The 13,883-nt window shown below is 49.0% G+C and overlaps 4 protein-coding genes across 4 annotated transcripts; 3 read left to right on the top strand and 1 right to left on the bottom strand.

Annotated features, from left to right (window-relative positions):
* Positions 1-378, top strand: C8Q71DRAFT_711871 (uncharacterized protein; the record flags this gene model as incomplete). The annotated part of the gene is made up of 1 exon (XM_047920827.1): positions 1-378. A coding segment is annotated over one exon (378 nt), but the record flags the coding sequence as incomplete, so codon positions are not given.
* A 186-nt stretch (positions 379-564) lies between these two features.
* C8Q71DRAFT_859893 (uncharacterized protein) lies at positions 565-1,758 on the top strand (the record flags this gene model as incomplete). The annotated part of the gene is made up of 3 exons (XM_047927714.1): positions 565-729; positions 781-1,044; positions 1,105-1,758. The coding sequence occupies 3 exons, from the start codon at positions 565-567 to the stop codon at positions 1,756-1,758; spliced, it is 1,083 nt and encodes a 360-aa protein (XP_047776890.1).
* A 5,009-nt stretch (positions 1,759-6,767) lies between these two features.
* On the bottom strand, positions 6,768-7,718 carry C8Q71DRAFT_771841 (uncharacterized protein). The gene is made up of 3 exons (XM_047924367.1): positions 7,523-7,718; positions 7,136-7,472; positions 6,768-7,092 (listed from the first exon to the last, which is right to left on the bottom strand). The coding sequence occupies exons 1-3, from the start codon at positions 7,667-7,669 to the stop codon at positions 6,845-6,847; spliced, it is 732 nt and encodes a 243-aa protein (XP_047776889.1). The 5' UTR covers positions 7,670-7,718; the 3' UTR covers positions 6,768-6,844.
* A 5,196-nt stretch (positions 7,719-12,914) lies between these two features.
* C8Q71DRAFT_711506 (uncharacterized protein) lies at positions 12,915-13,199 on the top strand (the record flags this gene model as incomplete). Its single annotated transcript, XM_047920811.1, has 1 exon — positions 12,915-13,199. A coding segment is annotated over one exon (285 nt), but the record flags the coding sequence as incomplete, so codon positions are not given.
* Between the last annotated feature and the right edge of the window lie 684 nt (positions 13,200-13,883).

Genomic DNA, 13,883 nt, shown 5'->3' with positions numbered 1-13,883 from the left:
AGGGCTGCAAGGGTCAAGATCATTTTTGCCCTCCCAAAGACTCTGTCCGAGCGATTTAGGGGCCAAACTGCCCCGTCGTGGTGGCCCAGCGGTCCTCTCGCGTACGTCGAGTGGTACTCACGTTTTGCATCAAGCCCCGATCCTACACATTTGATGTATACCGTCAGTAAACCCCCTTTGACGTCGAAGGGACTTCCGCAAGGAAAAATCATACCGTTAACTCAAATACGTCAATCGTGCCAACTTGCGCCGTGCTTCCCGGATGGACCATTGGGCACTGTACCGGATGACTGGTCCTCCAATACGGTGTTAGAGACAGCCAGTCGATTCCATGTAAATAATTGGACTGGCTTATATGCATACCAAACACTTTGGTAGAGTACTGTATATCTTTGTGTTTGCGCGCTCCGCCCAAATCGTAGGTTCCGGACCAACTCGGCGCTTGGGGTGGGAGAGTGATCAAACACATCCAAACGGCTCCTAACAGCCTGCATCCGCGTCCCTCAACTCTCCACACGTCCCTCAACCCTCCACAACACACATCTGCTCTCCGCTGCTGCCTCAATGTCTGCCGTAGACAAGCGTCTCATCGATATCTTGGCGGTGGTCAGCTCAGCCCGCTACGAGGACATTGCGAAGCTGTCCGGGATATGCAAGCTGTGCGGCGAGCTCCGCCATGTCGCCGTCGTTTGCTTCGAGCGAGGCCGCTATGGAGAGATCTTTGAATATGTGAGTTGCTCCCTCCGTCAAGGATTGTTTGATTGCTCAGATCGTGTGAAGTGCCTAGCTTATGATTTGACTGGCTGCCCGGTGCAGCGCAGTCGAATCCAACCCACGATGGAGACCCTCGGGGAGGCGCGTGCGCAGGCAGCGAAGCTCCGCAACCCACCCGCAAAGTTTGGCGGGTGGATCTGCATGTCCACCGTGCCGGCCTTCTACAAGAGCCCGCCGCCGTCTCTGAAAACCCTCCTCAATAGGTCCCTGGAGGATAGCCCGGCTGCGCAAGGACGCACCGCGATTGTAGAAGGCTTGGTGTACGTACAGGTGAGTACTGTATCACTTTCGATGCTCATCTGGGTGACTAATGCCGTTTTCTGGCCCTAGGACGGCTACGGCCCCGTGTCGATCCCCCTCCTGGGGGAGATCGATCCCAATGGCGAGGCCATTGTCATCAACGGCCACGGGGCGGAGCAGCCGCTCCTCCACCAGGCCGTGCGCACGCTCAACAGGTACATCGGAGCCGTTGGGTACGCTCCATCACCCGAAAATCCTCACTTTACCCTCGACGTCTACGATCCTACGGCCGAAACATTCGTACCGCGCTCTCTCCGCCCCGTGTTCCCTCTTCGCCTCGCGCTGCCTCTGCAGTCCGTGCCCGTCATCAAGCGGTCCGTGGTGACCCTAACCTCCTTCGCGCATGCCTACGCCACGGGCCAGAGAGCTTTCGCAGTGCCCATGTGTTCGATGAAGTTCGACTTCATCGACGCATCCTGGACTTGGCCAGTGGGGTCGCGAGCCCAACGCCAAGTCATGCAAGCAAGCTGGAGGGTCAGAAACCTCGGGGCGCCCCTTGGTACGTGCGCTGTCCGACCGCTTCTGCATGAGCCGGGAGCCATCGTTGTACCTGCGGTGCCGGAGGACCTTCGAATGTTGGGTCGCGGGCGCAAGGAGCGGGATCTTGATAGCGATATGGACTCGGATGCGGCGGGCGTGGACACTGACGGTGATGACGAGGCTGAGGCCGACTTGGACTTTTAGCACCAGAACCTTCAAATGTATAATACGTTGTAACGTTCAAGTTGTATCTAGCCCCCAAACGCACTCTCTCTAGCTTGCCTTATTATATGCAACAATAACATGTAGTAGGTAGTAAGTACCCAACGCGCGTGTCATGGACAATGATGAACTGCCAGTGACTTGCTCATGACCATCCAAGTGTGCATTCACGGTACTATACCCGACGAGTCGGAGATTTCCAAATGCAGCATCATGCACCATGCATATGTGCGTACTAGCGGAGGGACATACGCACCACAGCATATAGGCTTGACTAAGGATTCTGAGCTACAACGGCAGCTACATAGCCAAGAGCAAGCTTGCACTCTCTAGGGAGCAGTAGTGCCTCTTGCAAGAGTTATGGCGATGCACAAGCCAATCCAATGTGTTTGAAGATAAGTAGATTGAATCCAATTGGTTAGGTTAACTTGTGTACATTGCAATTAGGTCTCAACATATTGAACATGATTAAATAGTGTTGGTATGACCGCCAACCTGTCAGCGCTCCCGAGCGTTTTTCCTGATGTAGCCACGAGAAGGTCAGCCTCGGCAGCCTATTTGGTGCCACAGGCAGCTCGGGCGGTCGCCTGGGTGGAGGACGACCTGGAGGGCGCAAGACAGTGGTGGACAGGGGGATCACGAAGAAACATGACACACCAAAAGCCATTGCGGGATTGTCTATGTCCCGCTCCAAGAGCACCGCGCCGCTGGCCCCAGTCCATACTTCCGATGTTGAGACTCCTCCGTCTTCCCAGCTTGATCCGCCTCCGTTGCCGCAGGCCTCATCCTCGTCCGTGTTGCTTGCCGGTGGTAACTTGCCAAGGGGCGTGACGTTGAGGAAGACATTGCAGACCGTTGCCAAGAAGGAGGCCACCGGGGATAACAATGTGACAATGAAGGATGCCGAGAACGAGTTTGATCCAGACTTGATCCAGGACTATGAAGAAGATGAGCGCGAGAACTGCAGGAAGACGAAGGAGGCGGGGAGGAAGTCTAAGTCAAAGAAGGACTAGGCTGGCCAGAGTAGCACCTACAATTGCGCAGGCACTGGAGGGCATATGTAGCAGCCCAGTTTGGGGACCGCCACACTTTCCTTTTCCGTCCACCTTCCTAAAGTGTTGCATCCTAAACTCCCCTCCGATTCCAGACCATGTAGCACATGATCCTTACGCACAGATTGCGTGCTTGAAAACTTCACACTCATTTATGTATGTATATAAGACATACTGAGTAGACTACAAAGGGGTAGCAAGCCTTTGGAGACCAATCCAGTCCAATTAACTGTCCAGCCCATTGCACGCTCTGACCCGTTGCGCCACCACTTGCCTTAACCGGTCGTGCAAGCGTTACACCTACCCTCCTAGAGCAAGTGCCATGCTGGCCTGCAGCGCGGTTCAGGCCTTTCACCTTCAAGGCCTGCGTTCCACTGGGGTGTTCAAATCCCAACTTCCACACTCTTCAATCTTTACTCAATCAGGAAGGTAGGCCTGCCTACCATGGCACTGATATTGACATATCTGACTAGCACCATGAACAGACAGGAATGCAGTTGAATATTGCCAAGATTAGGGAACTAACCGAGATCCTGGTGTCTGTTCCAACGTCAACTTTGAGTCCCAATATGCAGTCACTATTAATGCAACTGCAACATGGTAGAGTTTATTGCTTCAAATGCTCTGAATACACTTGAACCTCTATATATCTTTGTAGAACTCACAGAAACGGAGACCGTCACACCTTCTGGACCACTGTCTTCAACATTGCAAGGTGAGTGTCTTCTGCTGAAGCATCAGTCTAAAATGTTCTGATACCTGGTTCCCGCCCTTCATAGTTCCTGACAGCTCACAAGTCCAGCCAAGCGGAAAGAGCACTAAAATGAGACCTCAAATTGGCCCATTACTGTTTATCATACTGTTGATCTTAACCTCCAAGTTGAAGACAGTGTTGTCTTTATTGCTGTGGATGTTAGTATATTCTATTAGTTATTCTTTTTATGTTGATCAGTAGTATGATCCTGATACTAGTGAATGATGATCTACTTGCTGATTTTAGTTGATTGAGATGCCACAAAGGTCAACATGTTAGTAGTAGTGAATTGCACAGGTAGACCACCGGGTGCACGGGGGCCTACCCATACCTGTACCCGCAGGGGTCAGCTACCCGCCCGGCGGGTACAGGGGTCTTGCGGGTTTTTGTGGGTATAGGCCATCACACGGGTTTTGCGTGAGGATCAAGAGTCTTGTTACAGGATATACAGACATTGTAAATACAGTGGCTATGTGACTATAGATGGTCGCAGGCATCATTGCCCCACACTGCCTCTGGATCCCCGGCAGTATCCTTCAAAGGGTCTTCCATGGTGACATTGAGCACGTCAGTGTCCTTCACAAGTCCGAGGGGACTCCAGTTGTTGAGACACATCAACGTGCAGATTGACATGGCTGACAGGCCCTTTTGTGGATGGGTGACAATGATACAGTCCTTGCTAAACAGCCGCTCAACGCCAACTGAGGTAGCTGTAAGCATTGGTTAGTACATCACAAGAATGGCAGATGGTGACTAATAGCATCCTCACGAGGAATTGTAAGGTAGCAGCACGCCATGCACGAGAGCGTCGGATACAACACACACGACTCGCATGAGGTCCACCACTTGAGTGCGTTGTCGATTGTTGGGTCGGGTTCCGCAGCAAGGTAGTGGTCCAACTCATCGGCCACTGTTGGCATGGCAGCCAGCTTGCGTTTTGCTCGGGCGGCGTCAAAAATGTTGACCTTCTGCGCTGGAGCTGCAGCCTTGCCCGCACAAACAGGAGTAGAGAGGTCTTTGGACATGACAGGTGTGATTGTCAGTAGGGAGGACTCAAATAACAAAAACATAAGCATGTACCGTTGGATCAGCATTGTGCGCCAGCATGCCTGATGATCGGCCCTTCCAATCCTTGTCATATGCCCGCTGTAGAGCAAACTGCGCATCATCGATCCACAATGAGAGCTGCCCGTTGTCGGCAAAGTACCAGAGCTTGTAACAAGGGTCAAGAACCTCTGCGTAGCCATTGGGTTTGCCAAGAAGACCATCAATCACTACTACAACAAAAGCAATGAGTCAGTAGCCTACCGTATTGTGATGAATGTGTTCCAATATCCTCTATTGCACTGGCCTTCATTAATTCTACATCCCTAGGCAGGATCGAGCTCAATGTTTATTGCATTGGTTGCAGGCTTCTTGTCGATGATATCCATTGATGGTATGACATTGGTGAGGGTGGGTGTGTCCTCACCTTCACGCAAGAAGTACTGAGTAGCATCATTGAAGATCTGGAGTAGACGAGTTGGAATGGCGGTGCAAACAGCGGGAAAACGGTGACAAGAGGGAGGCGAGGCAAACACATTGCAGCAGCGATGCATCCGCAAGAACATTCAGGGAGTCTGCCCCGCAGGAAAATGGTGAGAGGCGGTGGTGGGCAGGGGAGACATGGGGAGTGAGCATAGGTGCCGCAAGTAGGGCAGAGGGTAGAGCACGAATTGGGCATTGTTCAATGAAACAAGTAAGTAATGATGTGGACCCACAAAGTGACAGAGTGACTCACCTGAAGGATGTCACACAGTTTCTGCGCTATTGCCCACTCTCCCTTGTCCAACTTTCACCGGCACAGGTTATTGGCCTGCACCTCTGTCATCTGCTTGATGGCCTTGCGGTACTGGAGTGCAACAGCCAACATACGGAATGTGGAGTTCCATCGGGTACGTACATCTTGCGGTAGTTTCTTAAGCTTCAGTTCAACAGCCTCAATTGCTCTTTTCCAGGCCAGCAAGAGCAACCTCGGCAAGTGATGTATCACCATTGAAAATTTCCTCAACTGTTCACGCAATCTGGTGAGTACAATGACTGTGCAGATGGCTCAACAACTGACCTTGAGTAGCATCATCTTGACTGGGCGGACCTTCTTCTGCATGTCTGCCCTACTCTCCTTGTTGATATCTTCATTCACGTCCCACAGGCCTTCCACAACATCATTGCCGGCATCCGGCTGCTCCTTGTTGAAGTTGAAGTCCTCCATAAGGCTCCTCAATTCCTTATCCCAGTCATCCATGGATGGATTTGTTGTCATCGCCTTCATCATTGTGAGTCTTGTGCTCTTTCCCCTTTTGTCTGCCTTCCTTTGGCTTGGGCGGCTCAAATTGATGGAGTAACGCTTTTGCTGCTAGGTTAATAATGTGGCAAAAGCAACATGATTGTGCGCGTCGCCCGGGGAAGCCGGCGAGCATTTCTTGAAGCTCATCAATCATAACATCGTTTGCTGATGCGTTGTCGCACATCACGCCAAGTACATAGGTCAAAAGGTAAGTGTCTATGTCTTGATCTCATGCCTGATCTGACAACACCTTGGCGTCAAGTCCCAGGTCCTCCAACTCCAACATCTTTGCAAACACATCTGTCAAATTCAAGCCGCTATGGGACATGGTGACTTCAAGGACATCAAGGACAAGGCTCATTGGTGCCCCCTTGTACTTGAAATGTACAGTGAAGGCCACCATGGCCTTGCCATTTGGCGAGGTCCACGTGTCCATCGCGAAATTCAAGTTGCTGTTGTAGTCCTATATTCTGCAGTGAGTTCTCTGTGTTTGCATCAGTAGTAGGTACTTACCTTCAACATCTGTGCGACATGACCCGCCATGTGTTCATGGACCTTACATATGTTGCGGCCAACTGTTGTTGGCAAAGGGAGCCTGTATTCCGGGTGGCCCGTCTTCATCAAGCAATTGAAACCTCTATCCTTGATGATGTTGAATGGGCGCATACTTTCCAACACCCAGCGAACAATCTCGGTGCTTCAAAGTCATCAGATGGATTCATCAAAGGTATGTCATTGATCATACCGATGTGGGCATGGCCCACAGTCTATGCACGGAATCGACAACATACGAACACGTCAGGGCGAGAAATGGGACGGCAATACGGCGCAAGGCATCCCCGAGAAGTACGGACTTGGGGAACAGAACACGAACGGGCCAAATACATTCCAACTAAGCCAAGCACACAGTTACAGAAGGTGCTACAGACGACTACGTCAGTTGAGCGAAGGGCTTGCGTTACGAACGTTCCCTCCGTCCCCGTTCCTTCCGGATCCTCCAGCCTCTCGGTCAGCAGCAGCATCAGCAACGCTACGCGTGAAGCCCATGGGGCGTGGATTGAGAGCCATCGAACCCCTAGACGTGGCGAAGACTAAACGACGAGGAATTCCGGAATAGTCGTCCGGAAGGTACAGCCCGTGTGACAGCTGGTCTTGAATACCTTGGACCGCGGCGGAGAGCGTGGCTAGCCCACCATCGAGCTGGATCAAGGGCGTCGGTGGTCAAACACTGAGCATCACTAAGAGCTTCCAGCTGGTCAGTGACGACGTCCCATCCAACGGAAGAAGCGCGTTGGTTCAATAAAGCGAGCGGACTGTTGCGATAGGAAATGGCCGGGAGTGGAGCACCTTCCTCAGCAATGCTCTGCTCGGCGAGGACGCGGTTAGGCGACCAGGCAATGACGGGGTATGGCTCGGGAAGAGACGACGCGTGCTCGGAAGGAAGGGTTGCGAAGACGGTGTCGAGGTACACTATCAGGGCGTGCACGGATGGTGTCTGGCGGACGGAAGGGAGAGAGATATCCCCGGAGGCTACGGCGATGCTACGAGACTCGAACAGCATGCGCTGGAGTACAGTCAGCGTGGGAGACGACGAGTCCTAGGAGAAGGACACACCAACAGCCAACGGCTTCCATGGGCCCAGGCCAGCCAGGCAGTCGGATTGTGGGGGAGGAGACGGGGCTCCAAGTCACGTTCGTGTCGAAGGAGCTCGAGGAGACAGTAGAAGCGGACGACGTATGGGGATTGCCCAGGGAGGGACATGGTGGGCGGAGGCGGCGAGGGAAGGAGGCTGGGGCTTCACTGACCAACCGGAAGGAAGGGGGAGTAGGGGAGAGAACGGGGAGAGTCGGGAAGGTTTGAGGGCGTGGGAAGTTGGGAGGGGAAGGACATGGCGTGCTGGCACAGGGGGGGGAGGACTTACTTACCACCACCACTTCGAGAGCGGACGGTTAGAGGTAACTCCTGCGAACCAGGACAGCTCTGTTTTCTTAGCGGTGTATAAAAATCTCTCTCTCTCTCTTGCGGATCTGCGGCGACAGCGGCGAGCGTGCGTACAGCGAACTCTGCGTATTTGCGTGTCTTTGCGGGAACAGCGGTTCCATCGTTCAGCGGAACGAACATCGGGCAGCATAGCCTAACCACTTCTCTTCCCCCTTCCTTCCGTGACTACCAATAGTTATGTCGACATCGTCCGACAACGAAACCCGTCGTTTCTACCGACTATCGACCCCTGCTCCCTGCCACCTCATACGGCCCCGGGAGACTCGCAACCTACACACCGAGTCTTCAAGAACGTGCGCTCACACATGGAGAAGGTTACTGTCTTCTTGCCAACATTCCCAAACACAACTTTGATATCCTGTGTCTGCTGGTATGTCTTGATACCATCTCTCGCATTTGCAGCTGACCCAATTGTGTCTGCCATGGCCAGCACTTCTGCTCCCCAACAAGCTTTGATGTGCTTTCTCATGTTGGTTGTTGACTTGGCGTCTTTCAACTTGAGGTACCACCGAACTGTTTGTTTGCACCCAGAATTCGTGCACTGGAAGACATGTACATGCCGGCCGTTCTTGTACTTGATCAAGGGGTTGGGCTGAAAGAAAAGTGTACGCTGGTGCTGTCCAACACTTCTACATGTGTTCTACTGTACTAGGTAGGTCAATCATCCTTCTGGCATCCTCGACAACATCCTCAACAGTCACGGAGCTGCCCTTTGTCGACCTCACATTCTTAGGCTTTGTTGCTGTCATCTTTGCACTTGCAGTGGCTGCCAGTTGGCTTGAACTGCTTGACTCTCCCCTTGGAGTCGCTGTGTGGTCCTTCTGACTCGTGGGGGGAGCCTTACCTGTTGATTCAGGTGGGCTACTCTGTCCCTCGGGGCTCTTAGTTTGTGCATGGTTTGAGTTCATGTACATTGCGCATTGTGTTGGCCACTTCGCCTTTTGCTTTGGCAGCGGCATGTCCGGTGGAGGGTGGTCTGGGCAGGGAGGTTGCTGGGTGATGGACACTGATTGAACTGAAGAATAGCCTTACAAGTTCCTGTGCTTATGCAATCCAATTATTGTATTATCCGGTGCCTGCACTGCTAAGTACTGTGGTGTCTGTGTCAGCCACAGATCCAAATCTGAGTTGGCGGTGAGTGACTGAAGCCTAGCCGCGTGCCGCGCTGATTTCCTTTTACGGGTGCTGGTGGCGGGTTCGCGGGTCCCAATCTGGCCACCCGTACCCCTACCCAGCGGTACCCTGTACCCCTGCAATGCACTAGTTAGTAGCATCACTTGATAGCACAATGCTCTAGCAGTTGTCTTGATTCAATCACACTATGATACTCAGACCTCAACCTTGCCTATGAGTAAGCTTGGACATGTCAATCTCATCTACTGTCTCACATGTGCTGTTCTGCTTACTTACACCCATGCTAGTTTGATTTGCAAGATACTCAATCCACCAGCTGACGCAATGCCTTTAGAATCACTGATGTACCATGGGTATGTGCTATGACCATTTACAGAAAGACAAATGTCATCAGCTCTAGATCTGTATGCAACCTGAACAACTCTATTCCATGTACTTGATGATGTATTGTGGATACCCATTGCACAAGAAACAGATATCTAGGACCCAAACTTTACTGTCCCTGATCCATAGAATCAGTGTATCTAACTCTGATACAGCATACAGCATTATGGCATTGAGAACTTATATCTAATGTTTATTAGTGAAGCAACACTAGACACTACCTGTTGAACCAGCAAGGTTGAATGCTAGGTCAATTACTATTATGACATTCACAGTGGACATAGGAGCTTCTCAGCCTTGAGCATGGACAACAGCCTAATGAAATATCAAAGCCTATATTAGTCCTCAACCTATCAATCTGGAGGTCATTGTAGTTCACACAACTGGATTCCACTCCCTAGTTATGCTGTAAGCACCATGCACTAGAGCTCAACAAGGCAAATCAAATGGTGTAAAAATTGAGGCAATAGGACAAGAATTGAGTGATTCTCTGCAAGTGATCACCAGTGCACAATGTGCAATATTTGGTGCCACAACACAACGTGTGCAAACAACAATGATACAGGACAGGACAGGACAGGACAGGATGGAAAAGGATGGGATGGAACAGGACAGGACAGGACATACTGGCAACTACAGGACCTGGAGAGATCCTTTATAATCCTGTAAGATCTGGTACACACCTGTGAGCCATTGAAGAGCTGTGGAGCATTTCTGTCCAATATTAACATCCGTGATGTCACCATACATGAACAGACAGGACAGGAATTAACATGAGGGGACAGTAAGGGACAGGACATACCAGGTCGGGACAGTGCCAGATGGTACAGGATTCAAACTGTTCCTACAGGATCCTACCAGATCAGGCAAGATCCTGGACAAGCCTATCTTATCTGTCCAGTTTCCGTGATTTCCTGAGCAAACTGGAGTGAGCTCCAGAGATCGGGTAGAATTGGGTAAGATCTTTTGAGTTCTGATGATCTGACACAAGGGGCTTCCAACACTCTAGCGCCTGATATTGACTCCCCCCTCACAGTGGACAAGTCGGCTTTAAAAAAAACCGGAACATTGGTCTTACATAGCAAGGGTCAGTGGTTTTCTAAGCGGCCATGTATGGTTACATAACATGGTGCTTAAATATGGAATGTTGACCACATGTAAGAAATCTTGTACATAGGTATTGAAAGATGTTATGTTTGGCTACAGTACATTGACCACATGTATCCTGCATGTTAGCAACATGTACATTGAGACTAAATTCTGTATGGTCAGATGATGGTAGTCACTCTAGCATTGTCAGCACAGTTATAATGTTAGAATCTCGTGCATTGCAGGAACAAAGGGCACACATTTGAAATTCAATTGCAATGTAAGAGGGGCTGTGCACATTTCAAATGTAATGACAATGTAAGCACAATGTTAGAGGGGCCTTCTTACATTGCAATTACATTCCAAATGTGCGCCCTTTGTTCCTGCAATGCACGAGATTCTAACATTATAACTGTGCTGACAATGCTAGAGTGACTACCATCATCTGACCATACAGAATTTAGTCTCAATGTACATGTTGCTAACATGCAGGATACATGTGGTCAATGTACTGTAGCCAAACATAACATCTTTCAATACCTATGTACAAGATTTCTTACATGTGGTCAACATTCCATATTTAAGCACCATGTTATGTAACCATACATGGCCGCTTAGAAAACTACTGACCCTTGCTATGTAAGACCAATGTTCCAGTCTGGGTGGCTGCACCGAAACTATATGTTCAAAATATATTCAGAGTGCGTGTAGCACGGCATATTCTATTGTTGGCCAGTGTGATTAAGTGCTGTACTTTAGCATAACATTAGAATGACTCACCAGCATCCCTGACTCCTCCCGAAGGGAGGGAGGGCTCTGTCAAGTAGAAATGATATTGCACCGGGGATGCTATGTCACTGTGGGAAATTTCCGTCCATATACAGTACGCACGATACCACTTAGGGAAACTGTCCACATGCAAGCCGTGTGCTTGTGCGGCCAGATCTTCCTCCGGGTTTTTCCGAGCATATATAACATGCCTCCTGCCACTATTATCAAGACATTCACTTCAACACATCTTGTCTTCCCCCCTGAAGCAGCTGCCATTTCCATGTCACAGCAACTAACTAGTATTGCCCCTACTTCCCAACTACCAGATAGGGCCTTGGGCTCAATACCAGTTTTACCAGACAGTGTCTCAGGCCTGCTACCAGTTTTACCAGATGATTCTGCAGACTATATACCAGTCTCATCATCAGACAGCATACCACATACAATTGCAAGTGTCCCTAATTACATAATCCAAGGCATCATGAATAGCAATCCTTCATGGTTCTATTATACTGATGATTATTACCTGCAGCAATTACAATCCCTTACCAGAGCTGAATTATGGGCTGCTGTTTGTACATGTGTTGATCAGACACAAGGTATCAGGCAATCCAAAGCATCTTTGGCTAAGCAACTACTGCAGCATTTCAACTCATCTAAAGTGTTATTGGCAATTATGTCAGATGTTCTCCTGTGCCAAACATGCAACTGCTCTCTGCTGCTCAGTTCACCATTCCATTGTAGATATATAATTTTGAAGCATTACTATATACAATTATATGGCTGCAAAATTCTGAAATGTCTATGCCAATCTCCTATGCTTTCCAGTATAACACATGATGTTGCTCATTCAAGTACAATTCCTGATATAGACCCTCATATTCTCAGCCAACTGAAATTTTGAGACAAGGACATTTTAGATCATTGTTACACCATATTTCAGACTGGCTACATGAAGAGCAAAACAAGAGCAATGCAAATACTGGTTTCCAAGATATTGGCCATTAAGCAATATATCAGTGACTTGAGTATTGCTGAAGTGTACCAACAATACTTCACAGCTGTGACATACAGTGGCAACATGTTATCTAATGTGCCAAAGCCATGCAATATTGTGGAAAGTATCTTTCTTGCATACTATGGTGATGATGTGATAAATGCAATATTCCATAACACACTCCCAGAAATAAGGAAACAGCAGCAAGTTCAGTATCAAAGAGACTATAGAAGGTTGAAAAGACAAGACAAGAGCATACAACGAAAGCAATCATACCTCAGTGAAGAAATGAATTGGCCTACCATACCTAGCACTGAGACTGAGCTACAATGTGCATACAATTATTGGAAAGCAACACAATGGCATTCTCCTCTCATCTGCTCTGTGTGCTCTAACAGTGCCCATAGATTGAAAAAAAAGATCTATGATATGAATCAAATCCCCAACATAGTGCATAACATGTCTGTTTTGCAGGTACATGACCCATGGATTATTCAGAAATGCATTGTACAACAAAATTCCAATGTCTTCTTGTATGGAAATGAATTGGATGGCTTCATGTTGGATAAAAAAGGGCTGCTATGCAGTGATCCTATCAATCACAGAATAGCACTATGTTCAGACTGCTAAACTTCCCTAAAGAAACCAGCTATGCCCAGATCTGCACTGGCAAATAATCTATATAGAGGTCATCTTCCTACTGAATTTTGTGACCTTATATGGGTTGAAGAGATGGCATGTGCTATTTATCATATCACTGCCCATGTAACCCATTTGTATGGATCTTCAGAACCTGAACAGCCAAAGGTTCTTCATGGAAACACCATAATACATGATATGAATGTCATATCAACAACAACAGTGCTTCCTAGAACTCCTGCAGACATCACTGGGTATCTCTGTTGTATTTATTGAACCTCATAAAATCAAAGTCAGTCACCTGGGCAATACATGTAGCTCCATTGGCTGTGTCCTCGGTAATGGCATAAAAGGCCGTTCCCAAGCACGGTCAAGGACATGTATCTTCAATCCACCATCTACTCTTCACCAAAACACACCCTGTGTGCCACTCAAAGTCTTACTTTGCCCCGAGTGCTAAGTTAGCCATACTAGCTGCTCAACCACTCTTGCCGAGTTCTTACCAACGCGCTCTAAGACCTGCAATAGTGAAACCTTACTTAGCACAGTCCTCGCACTACTAGTAAGGTTTAAGTAACTCATTGACTGACTTCACAAGTTGGGTTCAGTAAGAGAAGGTGCTTAGTCATCATCTACTTCTGTAAACTTGTTGTTGCCAACATCAATAGATCTCTGTATCAACTACCATACTAGCACGTCTCAGTGGCATTACTATAATTAAAGTGGTTAGCCTAACCAGCAACTCACTTAATGCTAAAGCAAGCCTTATAGCCATTAGCTGGCTGAGGATTAATTGCATTAGTGAGCCCCGCTTGAAGCACGGCCTTGTGCTGCTACATTAGGGTTTTCTAACTTGCCATCGTCACTGTGCAGTCAAAGCTAGCTGTTCAGACTTCCATTCAACTTCTGTTGTGTGACTTCGAAACCGAAAAAGCCCATTCCTTCGGAATCAACCTCTGG

Source organism: Rhodofomes roseus (genome assembly GCF_022264815.1).
Source record: "Rhodofomes roseus strain CIRM-BRFM 1785 chromosome Unknown C8Q71scaffold_16, whole genome shotgun sequence".
Classification (NCBI taxonomy): Eukaryota; Fungi; Basidiomycota; class Agaricomycetes; order Polyporales; family Fomitopsidaceae; genus Rhodofomes; species Rhodofomes roseus.
The sequence above is the reverse complement of the archived record's forward strand: the minus strand, read 5'-3'. Positions and strand labels throughout refer to the sequence as shown.